This window comes from Setaria italica, chromosome II (assembly GCF_000263155.2).
Source record: "Setaria italica strain Yugu1 chromosome II, Setaria_italica_v2.0, whole genome shotgun sequence".
Taxonomy (NCBI): domain Eukaryota; kingdom Viridiplantae; phylum Streptophyta; class Magnoliopsida; order Poales; family Poaceae; genus Setaria; species Setaria italica.
Window position 1 is genome coordinate 46181917 of NC_028451.1, and position 23252 is coordinate 46205168.

At 48.0% G+C, this 23252-nt stretch overlaps 1 protein-coding gene and 1 long non-coding RNA gene across 2 annotated transcripts; both read right to left on the reverse strand.

Annotated features, from left to right (window-relative positions):
• Nucleotides 1–607: 607 nt before the first annotated feature.
• Nucleotides 608–2621, reverse strand: LOC111256194. Its single transcript, XR_002676186.1, has 2 exons — nt 2299–2621; nt 608–2077 (listed from the first exon to the last, which is right to left on the reverse strand). It is a non-coding gene; the product is annotated as an uncharacterized LOC111256194 (long non-coding RNA).
• A 15972-nt stretch (nt 2622–18593) lies between these two features.
• LOC101761562 (probable inactive receptor kinase At5g10020) lies at nt 18594–23252 on the reverse strand. The gene is given in 5 exon segments (XM_012844029.2): nt 18594–19359; nt 19566–21233; nt 22131–22776; nt 22778–22845; nt 22848–23252. Coding segments are annotated over 5 exon segments (3168 nt in total). The 5' UTR covers nt 23053–23252; the 3' UTR covers nt 18594–18778.

The following is a 23252-nucleotide window of genomic DNA, read 5'->3' on the forward strand; positions in this document are numbered from 1 at the left end:
AAAAAGTTTAGGCCTTGTTTTTTTTATTGATATAGGCAGCTGCAGGTTTGCTCATTCTGAAAGAGAGAGAGAGCTGGTACTGTCAGTAATCTGTTTCTTAGCATCCTAACTCGTGATTGACATTTTATCTAAAAAAATCCTGATTGACATGATTCAGCTATCATTCCTGACTCTCCTTTTTACTAATCATCCACATTTCTACAAAAAATAATACCTGATGTTGTCCTAACAAAATACTTGCTAGAGTCACTTTTCTTTGCTGTTGTGTACCATAGAATGCAATTCTTCAATAATTTACTTCTATCAATTGATTCCACGTCCCTTTTCTTCTTTGACATATTCCTGAGCTTATCAATCTGTTTGTTCTCCAGTCCGAGCTTCTCTCTCTTTGTTCTCCAATTTCAGGTGCCTCTGAAAGTTTCCAAGCTGGACGAGCATCGGGCCTGAGTTTTTTTTTTTTGGCCTGTGATCGGGCCTGAGTATGAATGAGGGCTTAATATAACTTGCAGCAGCAAATTCTCGGGTCTGTGTCAGTAGTTTCAGTTAATTTCAGAACTCATGTTCAAGTGAGAAGGGAAAATACTTTGCTGTGTCAGTAGCAAGATCATTTCAGTTTCACCCAAAGACGTGGTTTCAACCACTCAGGTGCTGGGTATACAAGGCCGACCACAAAGTCAGATACAGTGATCTCAGGTCACAAGCAATGCTACTAAACTTGTCCTGGTAATGCCACTACTATTTTCCAAAACGTGAGAAGCAGAATTTTTACAAGACTACACGAAGTAATTGCTAACCCAATGAAAGAAAAATGTGACCCGGGCTACAATAGGCAATATGCTATTCTCCAAGTTGAAGCTGGACGCCCCCTCATTCCAACCATCGGCCTGCCATGTCTGTTTAGTTTGTCCTTCGTGCAGATCCATTTCACATCCCAAGTCAACATGGTGAGGTGTCGGTGTCATACCTGATCTCAGGGTTATCGCAATTCACATTCCATCCATATCTCCTTCGATATGTCATCCATGCAGGCTCATTTTATTTCAGTAACCTTGTAAACATTCCAGGTCACTTTGGAACCTCTTCTGTCACAGTACCATGGCCAAGAGTTGCCCATGCCTCATATCAGCATGCCTTCGTCACAATGGATCCCCCACTCATTCTGGAACACCACTGTTTAGCGCATTGTTCTGAAGATCGGAGTCCAATTGCAAGAATATATTTCCCACATTATTCTGACCCACAACACGGACACATGATATATTTCCAATTGCACAGTGTTTTCCCCGAGATTTTAAAGGCAATTGAACTGTTCGAGTTGGCTGTGAGCGGTCCTCAGTAGCATCAGGGTTTTTGAGCTCAGGTTGCATCTCTGCTTGCTGCAATTGCAGCTGCAACTGATCAGCAAGAGTTGGCTCCCTGGTTCAAGATGGCACCAGTGAAACTGATCCATTAGCAGTTGCTTGATTCCAAGATGTGCTACTACTCACTAGTCCTAGCCTCCTAGAAACACCCTAATTCCCTTATTATCCTCAAAGTTTTCCAGTTCAGTTTCAACCACATGTCTAGTAGCATCGTCCTCATCAAATGCTTCTTTACCACACTAATCTTGTATTTTGCTGAATTAAGACAAGATGCACTTTCAAAAAAAAAAAAAGAATTCTCAAACGTTGCAATGGGATCCTCTGCCAGTAATGTTTGTCCCAGATGCTACAGGTGCAACACTTTGAATGCAGGCTTATGATCATGCCTCTCCACTACACTCCTTTTCTCTGGCACCAGGATATCCCAAATAATTCTGTGATTACCATATGGCTGAGTAGGAACAGCTACCGCCATGTTGTTCAGTCCAGGCTATAGGTGGATGTTTATTCTTGCTTGGATGCTTAACTGGTGCGCGCATGACAATTTTCATCGCCATGGGGATTCTTGGCTGGGAAAACGCCATGCTGATTCTTTCCACAATGGTTTGCCTTCCTGGGCATTGTTTTACAAACCTGAATACTGACTGATTCACAACTGCAACTGAAACATTCCCAAGCATTATACTCCCTACAGTAACACCTCAAACAGAAGTAACCTGGGCAAAGAATACAGAAAAGGGTGTAATTTCAGTTAAGAATATTATCACAATGTAACATGGAGGGCTTGCTGTGAGAACTGAATGTATTTAAGAATCGTGGTTGCATAAAAACAGGTGAGCACTGAAAGGTGCACCATGACATTCATATCCATTCTTGATGTAATAAGAACTGATAAAGAAGATCAAGAATTGGACACTGAACGACCAGGGAACCATACCACTACTGCTTGTTACTTGTTAGGTGTGAAATTTGGGACATACTTCAAAATGTAATTCACTCAGTGGAGTGACAAGATCACAGGACTAGACACATCTCGATCCCAATCTCATATCTGGTTTCGCTTGTTGAAAATTCATGAAAACTTTGGCTGCACGGCTGCAGAAAGGAAGACGGCATCTGTAATTCATATGAGATATAACATAAACGAGCAGAAATTCAGAATTTTCAATCAAGGAAGTGTTTGCACAGCTTGTCCCCATCTTCACAAATCCACGCTCCTCACCAGAGCTAACATGGCAGTTCGAGGCTAGAGTTCGAGGCTGGGAGTTCTCGCGCTCACCAGCCACGTCGAGAGCTAGGAGCTGGGAATCCCCATGGTGATGAGGCTAGAGTTCGAGGCTGAAAGCACGCGAGAATCACCAGAGGTCCAAATCCACGCAAACGCAAAGCACGCATAAGCCGAAGACACAACCTAACAATTAAGGATGTTATAATTGCGTGCTAGAGTTCGAGGCTGGCTGGATACCTGCGGGTAGAAGGGCGGCCGGTTCTTGCGGGGCGACGCGGGTCGAGGAGCGGAGCCGAGTAGCCGACCGCAGCCAACGCGGCTGGAGCTTCTCTTGGTTGGTGACCAGCGACGTGAGCGCGAAAAAGCCGCTGGAGCTGTGTCTGTGAGTGGACGGAGGCTCGCGTGGGATGCGTCATGGCGGATGTAGCGGAGGTCGCCGGCGCCGGTACGACCTCGCCGGCTGCCGTTTAGACGGCGACGATCCCGGATATTTGCAAAACGCCCCCCAAATTTGGATCGCGATTATGAATCGCGATCCAAATATTTGCAATACAACCCCTGAATTGGATCGATAGTTGCAAATAGGCCCTATTTTTGCCAGAATTTCTCATATAACTCCCTGGCTCAATCGGCTCTGCCGCGGTCGCGCCCGACGGCCGCCGTCCTCACCGCTTCCGGCGGAAGCGCAGAGCCCCATCCAACCTACCAATCCCCCGGCGCAATCCCTTGCACCAACGCCAAGAGGCTCCTCATTCATCTGTTCTGGCATCTACGACCAAACGCCGGAGGTACTCGGCGGCCCCGGCGCCATTCGCAGCTTGGTCCGTACCTCGCCGTCGTATCGTCCCGTGCCGCAGAAGGGCTGGACATGGTGGTTGGGATGCGTTGGTGACCTACCTTTAATCTTCTGCTCTCTTCGATGCCTCTCTGTTATCACCTCAGACGCACGAAGTTTGTACCTGAAATTAGCAAGACCAGTCGACCACTGCTGCTAATCTGCCTGTCAATACGCACGCGTGCATACCAACTTCAAGTCTCACTTGTAATCTGCTTTAGTCTGGCAGTCGAGGCTGAAAAGGAAACTGGCCAAAAATGCAGTCCAAGCACATCAAGGCCTGAGTTGTATTCACGGATCGAGTTAATCAAGAATGATCGTGAAAGAGGGAAATGGCAGATATGAATAAGCTGAACTTCAGAGAAGTTCACCTGAATTAGACAGATAGCACCGAACTCTAAATACCATCCTTTTTTTACTCCCTCCATCCTAAATTACTATTCGTTTTTGGCTTTTCTAGATACATAGCAACTATATCTAGATACATAGCAAAAGTGATGCATCTAAAAAAATCAAAACGAATCATAATTTGGAATGGAAGGAGTAGCACAAGTTGCACCTCCACGTCCCTAAATTGGGCTCAAGTTGGGGTGTCCAACAGCTGCAGGGACGCGATGGCTACGGTGCAGGCAGGACGGCGTGTGTACCGGCACATGCCACAGGAGGCGGGGATGATGGTGGGAATGCGGCGTCCTCGGTTCAGGAGAAGGATGCCACGAGAGTACGAGACACGAGCTGCTGAACGTCTGAATGGCGCACACCCTCAGGAGAAATTGTGCCGTCGTCGGCGCAAGCGAGAGGGCAGTGCTTTGGGCGACGACAACTCGTTGGCGCTCGGGCAAACCGTGGGATGGCTAGAGGAGCTAGCTCTCGCGACGACTGAGCACTGGACGATGAATGCGACCGCGGCAGCACGGCTCCACCATGGGGAACGCCGAACGCATGTGCTCGACTGCTCGTGCCAATGCAGCGTTGCGTCGATGTCTGTGAACGGTTTTCAGATGGAGAGAACTCCATATACTGTATGTGAGGCGCCGGAGATCGGGGGGCACGTGTGATCGTCTCCGTCCGCCGGCGGTTCACCACCAGCCGTAACGACAAAATTTGAAGTAAAAAAAAAAGACAAAGACTCGCGGGAGAATTTTGTTTTTTAAAGAAGAAAAACAAAGATATGACCATACAATGTCATCCCCTACAAAAACAATGACCAGGCATGGCACGATTATTTTTGGCCTGCTATACAACCCCCGGTGTTCTTTTTCTCCTTTGAAGAAAATCTTCCACTGAATTTTTTACACTAATTATGTTTTTCTACAGAAAAAAAACCTGATTTCTACGAGGATCTCCATGAAAGTTGAAAATTTTACCGGTTCCTTTTTGACGTGACCAGCCAATCACTCCATGGTGTTCTCCCAACTCCACACAAAAAGAAGATTTGAAAAGAAAGCAGGCTTTTGTGCTCCAAGGTGTGCCTTTGTTTGTCTCATTAGGCAGGCTTGGGCAGGGGTGGTAGAGTCTGTTTGCTTGGGGAAGGAGACTAAAAGTAAAAGATACCCATTTTCCAGTTTTTGTGCAGCAATGGCAATTGGCAGTTTAGCACAAGCTGTGCCAGCGTGCCTATGCTTCACCAACTATACTGAAAAGGCAGCTGTAACCTGTTACCTGTAAAAGCAAATGGCAAAACAGGGAAGGGGAAGCCGGAAGCCCCTTCACGGTCTGATGGTCTCCACCACCTGATACAGTGTGTTTTAAGACCGTGGTCTCTGTTTTTTTTTCTCGCAAAAAAGAGCAAGCTTTCGCACACCGAGTCTCAGCTTCCTTTTTTTCACTTCAAAATTTCGACGTTACGGCAATAACGGCTTTGGTGGTGAGCGGTGAGCCGCCGGCGGACGGAGAGGAACGCACGTGCCCACCGCCACCACCGGTCTCCGGCTGGACTCGCGTCCAGCACATGGAGTATGAATTGCTCGCTTTGCCAGCTGCTGGGCACAGCGCCAGGCAAAAGAGCACGCCTGCGGCGTTGCGTGGCAGGCCGGCTAACCGGCTGACCACCAGATCACGCAGCTGCCAGCCCTGCCGCATCCTGCACACATTTGAAATGTAATGTAAGGATCGGCTACGAAGATGACTCACACATTTCTCCCAGTGAATCAAGGCATACACGATGCACATAGTCTGCTATGCATACTGTTTTTTACACTGCAATGCAAGATGGTGTACATACATTTGTAAATTTTAGCTTGAAAATCGTCGTACCATACCACAGGCCTTGCACAGGTGGATTTTACTTTGGGCTCCTACACGCGCAATGAGCTTCTCTGCTCCACTTGGCAACAAGGTTAGCAGATGCAGGCCTCAGATGACCGCCGTCACCGGCTACCAAGTACAGAACGGGCGCGCGCAGCTCTGTTGCATCGCTGAGCAACGAAGCTCAGGTAGTAGCTCTGATAGGAGCACACGGCGAGATGTCCATGCACTCTTTGGTCAGCTCTACGGGAAGCATTGCAGCTGCAGTTCAGCAAGTTCCAAGTCTCCAAATGCAACTGCACACTTCGTTGCCATGCCTTGCTTCCGTCCCTTCGTCCTGGACAATCGCGCGCTCTCTTGCATCTAGCCAGGGCAACGTTCGGACGCTCGTGCACTTGTGGCAGCTAGACGCCAAGGAACTGGTTCCGGTTGCTTGGTGGCCGCGCATGGTAAGAGATGGTGCGTGCCCACTGCCCAGTGCCCAATCGCGACGGCTAGTTACGGCATGCCATCCCGTGGCTTGCCCGAGCGCCACCGAGTTCCCGTCGTCCAAGCACTGCCCTCTCTTCGTACCACGATGGTTACAATTCTGATCTGACAATGACGACGCATACACAATAATGGTGAGGAGTCGTGCCATCGTTGTGAGCAGAGAGGAGAGGAGGATGTGCCGTTCAGCAGCCCGTGTCTCGTGGCGTCCTTCTTATGAACCAACGGCCACCCCTGCCCGGTTTGCTCGTCGCGCAGTGGGGGTGGTGGTTCGAGGACGCGAAACGAAGCGCAAGGACGTTTCGCTTAATAATTGCATAATTAAACAAAGCATTTCACTTAAGTATTTTGAATATTTTCACGATTCCAAATGACCAAAATAACTTTCACAAAAGGCTTATGTTTACACTAACTCTTATGTTTACCATTCTGGTTATTACTCAGTGCATTTTAAGATTGCAATTGACAATCTTAGGAGGAAAATATTCCACACGTAAAACTTTGTAGTTTTACCCTTCAGCTAATAAATCACGTCTCTTTGCAATTAAATTGGGCATTGGAATTTATGTGTTTAATTATTATAAATGGGTCTAACCCAATTAAAGTAAGGCTGTACCATAAATGAAGAAGGTAATGGTCTTGCAGCCGGGTGGTGGAGCTATGTTTAGGCCAAGAGGGATAAGGGAAACTTATTAGACACTTCAGAAAATATCTCTCGTGTAATTCCCAGTTCTTTTGCATTTGATAGAAAAAAACTATCTCCAACTCAAGTTGCTTATGCGTGCTATTCTCTTACTCAACTTCTTTACAAAGTCCCCTTTAAACATCAGACCTTAGACCATCTTAGCAAAAAAAAATTGTCACACTAGAATACCAATTCATAATAAATATCTTTCACTGGTTGTGTGGGTACGCACCTTGATGTTTGAGAGCATATCTACCGGCAATGTAGGTCTATAATTGGCCAAATCATGATGTGCTATAGAAGCATAGTGTGTAAGGCAATCTAGCGGCAATATAGGTCTATAATAGGCCAGGTTACCTCAAGAAAACCAAGGGCCATTATAAGCATGATGAGCTATATAAGCATACGGTGTATGGTTAGACTGCCATAGATTATTCGCATAAATCAAGTATGAGCGAGTAATGAAAAATGTCAATATCAAAATAGAGAGTTTTTTTTCATGTTTAAGCACTCGCAAATATAAATACCATCTAAATGCTCGCAAAATTGAAGGACCCAAACACGAGCCATATTGGCATTCACTAAACTTTGTACTTACGATAAATACACTAGGATGGTAGAAAATATATAAGTTTTGATGTAACATTTGTGATCATAGAAAATCTAAGCATGACCCGTGTATAAATGCTCAAAAACTTGTGTAAATCATAATCCGTATGTTCGCTTCTACTACTGCCGTAGCTGCTGCTGCACAGCCAAGCAGCACAGCTGATCGGTTGCACAATTTGAGCATGTACGAGTATTTGTAAAAAAAAAAAACTTCGCTATGTTCAATCCCAAGCTTTTCATATCAAGCCCCCCAGGATCGGATGCATGGGTGACCATGAGCGCCGAGATGCTTGGACGCACCTACCTGGCATTCGCGTGTGTCTCCACAGTGCACCTGCGCCTCCTCACTTACCTCAGGTTTGATGGTGGTGTGGGGGCGATTCGGATTGCTACTCGCTTCGCGTGGATCGTGCCTACGGTCTTTTGGATCTCTACTATGGCCTATTTTTACTACTACATCACGATGACAAGGTGTTTAGAGCTCCTGTACAGTTCTTTTCCTGATGCATCTGTTGTTCATTCTTAGATTCATTCGTTGGCATGTTTACATTTTGTCCTAGGTATGGTGTGACACTAGTGGAGTGGATCACTATGGGTGCTTTCTCATTTCTTATCTTGGTGCTCACCCTTGTGTTGATCATTGTGAGTTTTCTCAAATTTTACACTATATTATCCTTAGCTTTAGAATTGTGTTAGATCTGAGTAATTTTGTTTGCTTTCATTTCAGTATCCTGTCAAGTCTCAGAAAGAAACGACTTCTGTATGAAGAAGCAATGAAGATATTATCATCATGAGCAACTGATCAGAAAATGCCGTATGTTGGCATAGAGAGTATCATTTTGAGCAAGTATTTTTGTTTAAGTAGTAACCTGGGGGAAAATCACCCTTTCCGTTTGGGCGACGAGTGACATGTAATTCCTCACTTATGTAATGGATTTGTACTCTATTTAGCCCTTATAACTATCGTCGATGATGAACTTTTGGATATGGTGCTGGCTGTGCATTATTCTTTTTTGGATTATCTGTCAGAAATCGTATGTGTGTTCCTTTTTTGTGAATTCTGTTTACAGTGAGATGCAGTTGTCTAGACAAGGAAGAACGGCAATGCAAGCGAATGGGGTAATCTCCTTCCTTCACTGCCAATCCCCGCCATCAAGTTTCCCAACGTGAGTTGTGTTCCCTCCTTCCTATAGTCCACCTCATCCTGTATGGTCAAATTGGTTAGATAGGGGGAATTCATTAGGGATGCTTGTCTCTATCATCGGGGATTTCTTGGTTCTGAATGGAAGAGTGAGATATGATTGTGGTCCACTTTGTTGTATTTCTATTTTGTCTTTTTTCTAGTATTCTTGTTACTGCATAACCCTAATCCTAGATGCATGCTTGGTGTCCTCTTGGGTAGTGGCATTGGGTAGCTAAATAAGATTCAGCTAGATTTTCTGTGACTCTGCTTTGTTCGTGTGAAGTAAATATATTTTACTTTACATATCTGTGACATTTCTAATATCTACATCTTAAATTATTCTTGTCCCCTGTATTGTTCCGAATGTTCCCTTTACCTGCTCCTATATGTACTTCAAGTTCCTCGAAAGGGTTTTCTTTTCCAGGTTCTAATGGAAGATCACACTAGCTTACCTTTTTGTTTACATAATTCCAATGTAGTTTAGAATTTAGTTTCTCTACAGCATAATTTAATATTTAGAGATAATAAGGTATTCATGCATTTATTTCTTTTGTTTTAAAGCTTTGTAAATGTTGTATTGCCTTGGATGCCTGTTCAATTGAAAATGTATTTGGTCTGTTCAATTGAAAATGTCCACATCATTGCTTGCTTTATGCCTGTCCTGTTTCTTTATGTTGATTTATACCTAATGTGATTGTACGGTCATGAGTTGTATTCTAATTGAATTGTTGCATTAAGTACTCTTTAGATATTTCTTTGCAACTGCATAGCTTTTAGGGTATTTGTTCTCATTTTAGGAATCAATCTATATGTTTATGTAAAATATCAATCAACACTGTAATTTTTAATAATAACGTGCTGCGAGTTACTTTACTGACAGCAACCTGATACGATAATGATATTTGGACTCATGTTATTTTGAATTGCTTATTAGGTTCTTAAATTTCTCGTTTATTTCCTCAAGTGTGTTTATCATAACCTATAACTTCTACCTTGTCCCAAATCCTTGTGTGTGAACCTAATACAAGACCCTCAAATGCTAATAGGAACTATGAGATAACTGATGAAATGGATGCAAGAGTTTTTTATGCTGACTGTGCATGGCACTTTTCCTTATAAGCCTTCCTTGTTATTTATAGATGAACAACAAGTTCTGTGTGATATATTTACTAATATCACAAATATATAATAAAACTACCGAGTTAGGGTGGCCGAGTCGAGCCCTCACACGCCGCTGGGACGCAATGAGCGCAAGGAGGCGGCACGCGCACGCCAAGCATCATTGCATCTTGCGGAGCCTGGAGAAGCCAACGCGCCATCAAGGAAACTGTAGACCATCCGATGCCTCCCTTGTAAATCCAACGGTGGAGAGATGACAGGAGAAAAGGATGGACGGACCACACGTCACGATGACGACGTGGAGCGACGAGTTGAGAAAACTCCTGCCAGGTTTCGTTATTTAGAGAAGAGATTGGTGTTTTGCATTGGGATGGTTCCCTCATCAGATAAGTCCAGCCACGGTTGAAATTGTAAAGGTGTGTTTGATTTGAGGGTCGAACTGGTTGGAACGGGTTCGACCCCATCAACCTGCGTTTGGTTGAAGATGCATCTGGGTTGGGTCAGACCCAGCAGGGAATATACCCTCTAGATCCGGGTGGGATGGATTCCACCAAAATGAGCGAACCATTTCAACCCAGATGGATGGCGTTGTTGCTCCGTTTCCCCTGGGCACAAGCACGAGAAGGCCCGGCTGGAGCGCAGGGATGGAGAGGAGCGCGCGCGAGGCTCGGCACGTGTAGGGCTGAAGGGAGGAGTAGCTGGCGGAGCAGCAGGGCCTGGTGCGCCGGACGAGGAGCATGCAGCCGGCGTATGCGAGAAGCACCACCGCCGCGTCGACGGTAGAGGAGGGGTTGGCGCGGCATCACGGGGAGGAGCGAAGGAGTACGCGGCGAGGGGAGCGGCGGCCGACGTGGGGAGGGAGCGGCGCAGGCAGAGGGGCGGCGACACGGGGGAGAGGAGGAGCGGCGCGGGCGGAGGGGCGACGACGCGGGGGAGAGGAGGAGCGGCGCGGGCGGAGGGGCGGTGGCCGACACGGAGAGAGGGAGCGGCAGGCAGCGCGGGGGAGGGAGGGGCGGCAGCGCGGGGACCGATAGCCGGCGCTGGGAGAGCGTGGGGGAGGGAGAAGCAGCGGTGCGAGGGAAAGGGAGGGATAAGGTGAGTGAGAATGACATGTGGGCCTCGCATCTTACAGTCGACCCATTACTAACGGTGTTAAAATGGCATCAATCCCATCCCTCGCAACACCTCCAACCAAACAAAAGACTGGAACAAACATATTCCTCTTATCCAAATACGAGATGGGTTGAACTCGGAATACGAAATGGGTTGAACCCAACCCATAAAAAGTGGGATGAACCCAACCTATTTCACTTGCCCTAAATTTGTGTGGGCTTGGAACTGGAAGTGCAGCATGGGATGGGCTTACGTTGGCCTACGGTGGCTTGCAACAGAAGTACTACAGAAAAAGCCGACAGAAGCAGCGAAGAAGGCATCGATGACCAGAACCAGAACCCGGTGGCGGCGAGCGAAACCGGAGTCAAGGCAAGGAGCAACAGCTTGAGGCTATCTTAGGCTAGATTTCTAACTATCTTCTCCTTCCTTCCCCCACTCATATACCCAGTTCCTTGTATATCGAGTGGGTTCGTGACATATCACACATTCCTACGGAGCGATAATCTGAGGACTCCCAACTCTTTCCCAGCTGGGCATTTGGGGGCCTCCATAGATCATCTTGGCATCCCGGCATCACAGATGTTGGGCAGCATCGACGGACGACCTGCTCCGACGCAGACTACTGCACGCTGGTGATGGGAAAAGATATCCACCAACTTGAGCGGACGGGGCGGAGAAGAGCATGGAGTCACGCCGTCGCGGAGGAGGAACAATGAAATTGTGTTATCATAGCAACTTCAAAAGGTCCTTGTATTATCCTCAAATCTTATTTAAGAAGAAGAACATACTTTAAAAGGTCCTTATATTATCCTCAAATCTTATTTATATTATCCTCAAATCTTAAGGATAACATAAGAAATCAGGCTCCAACAGATCCACTGTTCTTTCCGAAAAATACACCGACGCTGAAACCTACCCTGTCGTCCTGCATATTTCCGTATGCTCCTCCCCCGGTAGCCCCCGGTTCTCCTTTCCCGCGGGTAGATTTCTTCCCGCCGATTTTTTTTCCTCCGCCTCGCCGACGCGCACGGCAGCTTCCGGGACGCGCTAGTGTCCCTCGCCGCGCTCCAAGCCGAGGCTCGCGCCACGCTGCGTCGGGAGGAGCCCGCCCGGCTCGCATCGGCGCCGCGCGCTCGGTCCCGCCGCGACCTCCCGCGGATCGCGTCTCGACGGCCCGCTGACCTCCCCGTGCGGGGAATCAAGCGGCGGAAACAGCTTGCTTTGCTTATTTGATGTCCACATGCGAGCATGAGTCACCGGAGCCCAAGCTTTGATTTGCGTGAGGTGGAGAGGTGGTTGGTGCTACTCGTCGCTGTTGCTTGCTGTTATTGCTGGCTGCTAAAGGAGAAACAGAGGGAGTTGAATACTGGGGAGGTTATGTTTGCTTGATGACGAATAGAGCAATGAGAGGTAAAGCATCCGATTATTGTGGGCTGAAATTTTGTTCAGCCAAGGAAAGAAGAAGAATCGGAGAGGCGGGATTTGAGCTGGTGATTGGAACCGGCGACATGAAGGCATGCTTGATCTGCAGAGGAGCTCGAGCAGTTGAGGATTTATGGCATTCTTACTGTGCCGACCAGCTAGAGTGGGGAGATTCCGTCCGCTCGGGTTCTGCTCATCCACCACTCGCGTAGCCATGCCCCACCCGCGTGCCCGCTGCCGGCACCAACCCTGACGACGACGACGAGCTCGGTCAGTTCAAGGAGACGGAGCAGAGCAGGTTGGCTGGCTCAAGGGCACAATGGTCAGGTCACGTGGTTAGAGGAGGGAGAAATCAACAAATGAATTGAAACAAAAATGGAGAAAATGCACTGTAGCAGCCCAACTGGATTAGGTCCACCAATAAATTGCGGAAATTTGGTCGGCCGAACATATATCACAATAAAACCAATGCAACGAAATAGCATGGAGCATTTCTCTATAAACACCCATTGACACTATTATCGTTTATCTTTAGCTTTGCTTGTTCATGGTTATTGCGAACAAATCTCTTGATCAACACGAGGATCTAATTTTACACAAGCATGGAATGCGTTCCGTGTTTTTCATCAGATACTCCTTCCCTCCACAAATATTAAGTGCAATCATGTGTACTTAATTATTAATTTCTCTTTTTACGCACCAATACGAAGTTATCATCACCTTAAAATTCGCCAACCAAAAGCTTGTCCCGAGGCTTAATCAAGGGGTATGATAGAAGTTTAACAAATTTTTTTAGTATACAACAAGTAAGAGCGGTTTTTTTTGAAACATATTACAAACGCAGAAATTGACATGCAGGCGCACACACTCACTTCTGTCACCTTTCTTCATCTACTTTACGAGAACTTTCTACCTCCAGGGGATTTTGAGTCCACTTTGGGATGGACCAAATGAAGGCAGCCAGCACGACTACACACAAGATGGTCAACGCGTAGGCTGAGACTTGTAACCACCAGTGCTTCGTCTGACTAGCAAAACTAAAGCCCATTCCTGCTCCCATCAAAATAGCACAAACGAACCAAATTATGAACCAGACCTGCAAAATCCAAAATGGAAGATTATAAAACTAAGCAAGAATGTTAACAAGTTCCTTTTTTAAAAAAAAGATATACGCAAGTCAACGACGACGTATGGTCCCAAAAGTGATCATCTAGGGAAAATCAAGAATTGCCAACAAAGACCACGTACCAGGGGTTGATGGAAAGCAGAAAGGATCCCGTGGCATGCAGCCCTCGCCACGTCGTACTGTTGCTCATCCTCGAAGTAGGCCGCCGTGAGCTTGTGGTACCAGTACTTGCCCACGCGGCCCTCCCGGAATGCAAACCGCGGCAGCGCAGGCAGGTTGTTCCCGGCGCCGCGAGATGCGGCGGCGGCGGCGTCCCACCTGGTGACGAGGACCTTGGGGCAGCGGGTTCGGCAGACGCAGCACCGTTTGTCCTGGTGGAAGAAGCGGATCCGCACCATGCACCGGCCGCACACGACGCGGTGGCCGCACCGCCCGACGACGACCCACTCCAGGGGCTCCGTGCACACCACGCAGCAGCTGCTGCCGTCGTCGTCGTCGCTGCCGGCGCCGTCGCGTTTGGCGCCCCCAGGTTTTGCGGCGGCGTCCGCTACGTGACAGTCGGGGCTCCCAGCTGTAGGGTTGCCGACGACGACGCTGGGGACATGGAGTAGGTTCATGTCCACGACGCGGCAGTCCGCGATGTCGCCTGTGGGGAGAGGTTTGACGACGACGTCCACGGCGTTGCGTTGGCTGGCATCGCCGCCGTCGCCGGCGACGTCGACGGCTTGAAGTTCGATGTCCACGACAACGTGGTCTGGGCGAGGCTGTTGCTGCTCCATACACGCACGAACGTTTAGCGTCGGGATCGATCGATTTGTGCTACGAATAGTCCATAAGCGTGAGATGTCGAGGGACGTATGTATATAGGGGGCCAAAAAAGGGAAGCCGGCCGACTCCGAGTAGGTGACGGTGTCACTCCGATTTGGACTTGAGTTTTTCTGGCGCGTACACTAGCTAATTCGGAGTTCCGTATGACCGTATGGGGTTTAGCCCGGCCCTCTCTGCTGGAAAGGAAAATGGTTGAAGCCTGCGCTGAGTGAGGCTTGCTGAGGGATCGTTTCTCTTTTTGGCTTGTTTTCATGTTGTGAAGCATGCATTAAGCCATGCCATCATCAGTTAGAATTGCGTCTGCAATGTACTTGTGCCGCAGACCGATCGAGAGGCTCTGGGAAGTTGGACCTGATGCTGTGAGACACCAAAGATTATCCGAAGAACGGCCACGTCGATCGGTACGAAGATGTGTCGTGTCGTGTGTGATGCTGTGGTTTGCGTGGTCAAAGACGAGCGTGCAATGCATGCAGCACAGGCAGGGTCAGCGTGCAATACGAATTTGGGCCTTTGCTCTCCACCAACTATCCTCATTTGGGCCGACTAGCTTCAATTCATGCTGTTGGATGAAGCTAGCGGCTGGTTGGACAGTTTGGTTGAGGTGCCAGCTTTGAGCCTTTGATGTATAGCTTGGCACCATCTAGCTTCATTAGCAGGCCCCCTCAAAAAAAATCTAGCTTCATTAGCATGGTTGTGAGTTTATGACAGGCGTAAACATTAACAATGCGGAGCCTTATTGTAAACAGAGAGCAAGATATTTACATGTTTTTTTATTGGATGGCTAGCTACTTTTTGATGCTGTGAAGGTATATACTTTTGGTACCAAAATACTCCTGATTTTTTTACGCTTGGTTAAGTACATCAAGAGAGAAAAATGCGCTGCTATTTGTTATCTGCTAGGCGCAAACATACATTATTCCAACTCAAAGACAATAATCTTGAATGTCTACGCCTATACACTCCTGATATGCTAATGTGCATCAACATATCCACTGCTGCTCATTACTAGCTTTATCATAGCGCCACTGTTCCAACTCGTCAGGCTCGTATTTGGAGCACCTTGGCAGTGACCACATGACGGTAGCAAACAACAAGGCAACGAATATGCATGCTCAGGGCGCCGACTCCCACTTGTGACGTCAAATTCTTCATCTCGCTTGCAAATACAATCCCCATAAATGCTCCGGGCACAATAATCAAACCAAACCAAAATACGAAGAGACCCTGGAAAACAAAGAAACAACAGAGTATACACACACACACACACATTTAAATATCAGGTAAGAAATGCAAGTTTGAGAGAGAGAGAGAGAGGTATCTGAGGTACAACCAATTTTATGTATTTAATTTTAGCTTGCGATGGGAAAAATTTACCAGGGGATAATAGAACGGTGGCATTATTCCTTCGCATTCAGCCCTTACGGCTTGATACACTTTCTCTTCCTCGAAGTAGGCCGCTGCGTGCCCGTGGTACCAGTAGTTGCCCACGCGGCCGTCTCGGAAGGCGAACCGGGGCAGCTTGGGAGGAGTGGCTGCTCCGCCGCGGACACCGTCGTCCGCCCTGGCGACGAGGACCTTGGGACATTGGATTGGATGTTGCAGATGTAGCAGCGCTTGTTCTGTTGGAAGAACCGGTCGCGGACCATGCACTTGGTGCACACACCGCGGTGGCCACACCGCCCGATGGCAACCCACCTCATGGGCTCCCCGCACGCCACGCAGCGATTCTTGCCGGCGGCTCTGTCGTGGACGCCTTTGGGTTTGACCTCAACGGCGTGGCCTTTGGGTTTGACTACCTCAACGGCGGCGTGGCCTTTGGGGCTCGTTGTCCCGGCGTCGCCGCCGGCGACGACATTGACGGCCAGACGATCGACGTCCACGATGACGTGGTGATCCTGCTGGCCTCCGGACGCAATCCGTTTATTGGGCAATAGCAGCTGGTAGAGCAGGCTGCTGTTGTTGATCCATTTCCATACGCGAAGCCTGATCTGGGCAAGTATAATGTCGATTTGGTAGCGTGGATCTGAGGATCTCTCCCCCCCTCTCTCTCTCTTCTTGTGTACGGAGTATGTGCAGGCTGGCGCGCGTGCTTCTATGCTTCAGAGAGAGAGAGAGAGAGAGAGAGAGAGAGACGGACAGGGGGGTTAAAGAAGAGGCACGTGTGCGACTGGATCGTTCCAATCCCGTTTCGGTGTCGTCGATAGCCCAAATCAGTAGCCCATACAAGGTGCTTGGGTCGTCCATACGAACTCCAACTCCTGTACTGCTGTACAGAACAACACGTAAACCACTGAATTGGTCTTCCAAGCGAATTTATTGATGAAAGAAACTCTCTGGAGCCCTGTATTCGGATTTTTTTTTCCTTTTGAGACGAATGTCTTCGTTTCTAATACACACAGGGCCGGACTCTGGAAGAGGATTTTTTTTTTCCTTTTGAGACTTATGCCTTCGTTTTTAATACACAAATTTGTTTCATGCGTCCAATTTCACATGCTGATTGTGATGTTTCGTGCCAGGAAGAGGATTATACAAAAGAATATGTCTTCAAGGCATCCGGATCATCACCCAACGGCTCACCTGTTGCATGATTGCATCATGTGTTGCTGCTCCTCCGCGCTTGTGCTTTGTGGACCCGTTAGCACTTGGAGGCCTATTTTTGCCTCTGTTTTGGGCCTGCTACTAGCCCAATCGTTTCGATCCCATGCAAATCCCGTTCCCATTCCGCCGGATAAGTTATATGGGCTGGGCGTGGAATGGGCCAGGCCCAGGCAGGGACCATGCCTACGCAGACACATTGTTTCGATAGTCCCGTGTTTGCTTCCACTTTGCATCAAAGACTTCACTTAGAATCATTCCTAGCGAGAGGTTCATGAGTCATTTGAGGACTTTACATAGATCGTGATTCTTTTGTGAAGAATTTGTAGGCTCACGTTCATCCCGGTTGCCGCTCCCCGGTCCTTCCATATGTGCTTTCAGTACAGCATCAGTTGATTCGATCTGTTGAGGACTGTGTGAGCTCATTGCTTCTCTGACAGATGGCACACCATTTATTTCGTTTCGGCGCGAGATGACAGGAACATTAAGAGCCCTCCCTCGGCAAGCTCCGCGAATACTGGCCAGCCATCGTGCAGCAGTAACCTATTATTAAAAGACGTGCATAGCACGTTTGTCATTAAGAAGAAGAGATGTTTAAACAGGTAAACTCGAAGAAACACACAGCACCACATCACAAAGCTTGGGAATGACCCGCCACACAAAACAAGGAACTCAACGTCTGGCGAAGCGGAAGATCACCAAGCACCAAGCGCGAAGTCCAATCTTGCCGAGTAATGAGCCACCACCAAAGTTTGCGGCTCCTATTCCATATACATTTCTCTACAAGTGCACATAATTTTCATAGTCTTCAAGAGATGGACAAGGCATGCAGGTCAGTGGGATATGAACCGTGGCATTTGCGCAAACGACAGGGGTGCCGTGACAATCGAACGGATGGATCATGATTCATGGCCTGCTTGACTCCTAGGAGCACAGAATTATAGATGGATTTAATTTTGAGTTGCTTTCCTTGGAAGGCGTCTAAAAGGTTGCATTGATCTAGCAGATTCAAGATGCTGAGGATCAGGAGTAATCATGAACAAGTGCATTTGTGAAGTGATGGTGCGCTGACAATACGATAACAGATACAGCCAAGGACCACAGGCCCCACGGGGCAGGCCTTCACTACTGAACCAAGATCATTATGATCCACGCACGAGTCCATGACCCATGTGTCTTCCGATCCTGCAACCGAAGGACGACGACCCTCCAAATGCTTACCTGGCAACACCACGGCCCACCTGTCAGTATCGGAGCGCCATCCGACGGCAGGTTCGATGCCAATTGGCACCATCACGACCCGGTCATCGAGTAGCTGCCAGTCCCACGGCGAGGTGAAGATGATCAGATTCAGAGGTGGAGTGGAGAATTTCTGGCCGGGAGAACATGGCTGCGCTCTGCCTGTCTTCTCCAGTTTCCACAGCGAGAATTGAAGGCTGCTGCATGGACCGGCTCACTAACGACCCCCCCTGTTTCATTCAATAAATCTGGCGCCAGAATGGTTGCTACAGGGGGCACTAGATATCCAGCACATGCTGCAGCTGCTCCAGAAGCGCATGTGATGCAAGTAATAGTAGTCAGGCAGGCCGAAATCGAAGTAACTTCACATACAAGATCAACAGGCCAACTGCAGGATTGCATGTTGCAGCTACAGTATTGGGGCAACAGGAGCAACCGTGTGCAGTAACAATTCACAGGGAAATGTTCTGTGTGAAGAAATTGATGAGTGAACAGCAAGGCAGTTGTGTCGAGCTCATGAAGAAAGACAGCAATGGTTGATATCAATCAATCAATGGGTGGATCGAATCCTCTTTACACTAGCAGTTACCAATCAAACAAACCCTGGCTACAAGGCTCTGGAAAACCCACGGAAAAAATCGGGATGGGGAGACGGAAAATCGGTTACATGTACACTGGGGAAGGAAACCAAAGGAAAACTCACACTGTTATCGAACACAGGTCATCACAGACCGTCTTCATGTTAGGCCTCTCATTTACAGGTAGGATACACCTAAGCGAGATCGCCAGCAGCTCGTCCATTATCCTCGGGGATTCTTCCAAGCCCGTGATGTCCCGGTCAAAGCAGTCCGTTCCCCGCCCCTCCCTGTTGCACATCTGAATCCAGTCAGTTAGATCAACAGCGCCAGATTGGCCTGAGATGATGTCTCCTGCACTCTTCCGCGTCAACATCTCCATGACAATCACCCCGAATGCATACACATCAGCCTTAAAAGATGGTGCCGGCTTGGCTGCGTTTGCCAGTTCTGGGGCTCGGTACCCTAGAGCTCCTAAATTCAGTATTTGCTCAGCAGTGCCGCTTGGAGCCATGAACCTATGCAGACCATAATCCACCAGCTTCGGAGACAGGTCAGGACCAGTCAAGAATATATTAGTTGGCTTCAGATTGCCATGAGGCAGGCCCTTCTCATGATGTAGGAACTGGAGGCAGCGAGCTAGCTCGATGGCAATTCTGAGCCGCTGAGAAACTGACAGACGGGAGTATCTTCTGGGAGTTGACTCTGTATCACAGCCAGCACAGATTAAATAATCAGTGACTGCAAGTAAATCTTAAGTCTGGTGAGAAATGACTAAAGAATTAGACACATCTTTGATACATATAATAGTAAAACATTTTCTTTCCCAAGGAGACAATGTATATCGACCTAACAAACAAAAAAATCAAGAAAATTGATGCTTAAAATGAGGATGAGCATAAGATAGTTACCATAAAGGTAAAGTGCCAAGCTATCACCACTGATGTAGTCAGAAATAATTAATCTCTCTTGCTCCTTAGGACCCCAATAGAAGGCTCTCCATGAAACTATATTTGGATGGCTGATAGTGCCAATCCTCTTTACCTCCTTAATGAACTCTTTTTTATGCTTCACAAGACCAACACGCAGCCATTTCACCGTCAGGACATGCCCACTTTGTAGAACAGCCTTGTATGTTGTTCCATGACTGCTCCTTCCAAGAACCTCTGCTGGTGCACGTGAGAGGTCCTCAGCTGTGAAAACCAAAGTGCTGTCCACGAAAATCAATTCTCCAACCAACCGATCTGGCGAGTATACTTCAAAAGCTACAGGTTCCTCATGGAATCTGGAGTCAAAGTGTGGTGATGTTGGCAATGCAGCCTGTGGAGAAGACTCCCGAGCCTGGACTGCAGCAGAAGTCTCAGCCACACCTGAACTTGTGGATTGAGCAACCTCCTTTGGATCGGTGTAACCATATTCCACAGCAGCTTCAGCCAATAACTCTTTCTGAGCAGACATAGATCTAGCTGCAGCCGTTAAGAGATGATCATTTGAGAAACTTGTTTTACTTGGTATAACATTATCTTTGGGCGACTTGAACAGATTTGGACGGCTTATTCTCCCCTTTAGATCCCTGATGGTAATCTGACCTCTAAATCCATTTCTTCCACAAAGCTCTTGAGACCTGACCACATAGAGTGCTAGGGCTATGAAGATCACTAGCAAGATGGCTCCAATGCAGCCAACAATAAGAGCAACTCGAACACCGGCCTTATGTCCGTGAGATGTTCGGCTCTGACCAACTCCAGTGTAATCATCATTTCCAGCAGGTAGGCCATCTGGGAAAACTAACAAGTCATTTCCAGGTCGGAAGCAAGATAAAGGGAACTTTTCAACACTTTTAGGAACAGTTCCTTGTAAATTATTGTAAGATACATTGAATAACTTAAGACCATTTTGAGGCATATCCGGAATTCTGCCTGTGAGGTGGTTATGTGACAAGTCAAGATACTCCAGAGCTTGAAGCTTGCTTATCTCACTGGGAATCTCCCCAGACAATTCATTCATCGCAAGAATAAGAAACTCAAGTTTTTGCAAGTTGGAGATATCTGGTGGCAATGGTCCATTCAAAGAATTACTGGACAGATCAACAATCTTGAGGGCAGGTTGAGATGAGAGAAGTATTGATTCCGTTGAGTGGGTGCTCTGAAATGGAATAGTTCCAGTAAATCTGTTTCCAGAAAGATTTAACACTGTCAAAGCTGGTGACATGAAGAAAGTAGGTAAAACAGATCCCTCAAGTGCATTCAGACTGAGATCAAGGACAGAGAGCTTTTGATAGGTTCCCAAAACAGAAGGGAGAGACCCTGACAATGAATTGTTCCGCAACTTCAATGAGACTAGGTTCTGAAACTGGGCAGCATCATTCGGGTAGCTTCCCTCCAGTTTGTTCGAACTCAAGTCAATAACCTCAACAATCCCATCCCAGGAACGCAGTTTAGCTAGCTCCCCAGAAAATTGGTTTCCGCTCAGATCAACTGAGGTACACTTGCCAACAGTGGCTGGTAATGATCCTGATAGAACATTGGTGGAGAGATTCAACACCTTCAAAGTTGTAGAGTTCACGATCGGCAGTGACCCTGCAAAGTTTAAGGGCACATGCATCATTTAATGACAAATATCAATGAATAAAGTATCTGTAAATGACTGTAAACAAGACAGGATACATGTAAGTGGAATACTATTAGACTATTAGTTAAACTCGCACATGATCAAATGTTAATGTGTATACATTTCCAATAGTCAATCTCATGTCACGGTATTCAAATAGTTTGTAAAGTTCTTGATTGAACTGTGAAAAGTCATGATAGGCTCAGACCAAGAAACAGGTCTACATTAGAAGAAATCAAGAGCCAACATGATAGTTGATTCAATAGGCAAAAAATGTTTACTTCGCTTATCAATCACCAGGCACCAGCTGTCAGAAAATAGTCGGTTCCGAACTAATACTTTTCTTAGTAACGTAACTGATTCTTGCTAACATCACATGCTAGAAAAGCAAGCACATGACTAAAATGAGAGGAAAAAAATAATTCTCAAAATCAATTGTAAGCCAGCATGCATGCAAGTACAAGGTTGATGACCATATCCGTCAAAAGGAAAACGGCACACTTTCTACACCACGACAAGCGGCATTGATGGAAGAGCCTGTTTTTATCTATGCTCATCAAATCCTCCAAGCAAATGGAGTCTTCCAGATTCAAGACACAGCGATCATTTTGCAATGTCGTCACGAGGAATCCGTTTCCATCAGACATGCATGTCTGCGAATGCACCAATGCCCAAGATCTGATTCGCGGCTTGCAATTTTAAGCACCTTGGCCCGGGAGCCACTCGCCATCCCCATCATCAAGAAATTAAACAACACAAGAAACAAACTAATAGATCACCAAAATTCAACTTACAGTGGCAATCCTACTCTGATAGATCACAAAATTCAATGAGATATGTACATTTCAGTAGAAAAGGGAAGGTACCTGAGAAGCCGTTCCTGCTTAGATCAACCTCGATGAGCCGCATTGAATTCTGGAGAAGTGCCTCGGGCATCATCCCAAACAGCCCATTGCCAGAAACCCTGAAAATCTCCAGTGAGAACCACGCATCGAGCCTCGGCACTGTCCCACCAAGCCCATTGTTGCTCAAATCAAGGACCGCCAAGTTCTTGAACGCCCCCACCGTCTCATTCCGGAAGAAGCCGCCACCCAGCTTGTTGTGGCTGAGGTTGAGATACTTGACTGTATTCCCGATGCTGGTCAAGTTGTCCAGCTCCAAATCGACGCTGCCGGTGAAGAGGTTGTCGCTCAGATCGATGTGCTCGGCATTGCGGAGCTCTTTGAGCAGATCCCCGGCATTGCCCCAGAAGGAGTTGTTGCGGACGTCGATGCGGCGCAGGTTCTGCAGCTGCCGGATCCCGTCGGTGGGGAAGCCGTTGGAGAAGTTGTTGTGGGAGAGGTTGAGGTGGACGAGGCCGTTGAGGTCGGAGAGGCGGCCCGGGATGGGCCCGTAGAAGCGGTTCCCAGAGAGGTCGAGGTGGCGCAGCGAGGAGAGGGTGCCGATAGCGGGGGGCAGGCGGCCGGAGAAGGCGTTCCCGGCGAGGGAGAGGTTCTGGAGCGCCCGCATGCCGGGCGAGCGTCGCCATCTTGAGCTCCCGGGAGAGGCCGAGGCCATCGAGCGCGACGCCGACCACCGCGCGCCGTCGCACACCACGCCGCGCCACGCGGCGGGGCAGCTCCCGCCACCGTTGCCGGCCTCGGTGGTAGCCGGCGGGGACCAGGACCCCAGCACGGGGTCCCGGTCCCGGTCCGCGATGCCCTTCTTGAACTCGAGCAGCGCCGCCACGTCGTCGCCGGCGGCGCCCCCGGAAAGAAGCAGGAGAACGAAAGCGAGGAGAACAGCCATAGATGCGGGGGGAAGTGGCGATAGCTACCTAGGGTTAGGGTTTGTAGGAGGCGGAGGAGGGGGAAGGGGAGGTGGTGGTGGCGGCCGCCATTGGAGATGGAGAGAGAGGTGGTAGTAAGATGTGTGAGAGAAAGGCCAATTTTTTGGAAACGGGAGGGGATGGATGAGTAATAACAGGAGAGAGAGAGGGAGAGAGGGAG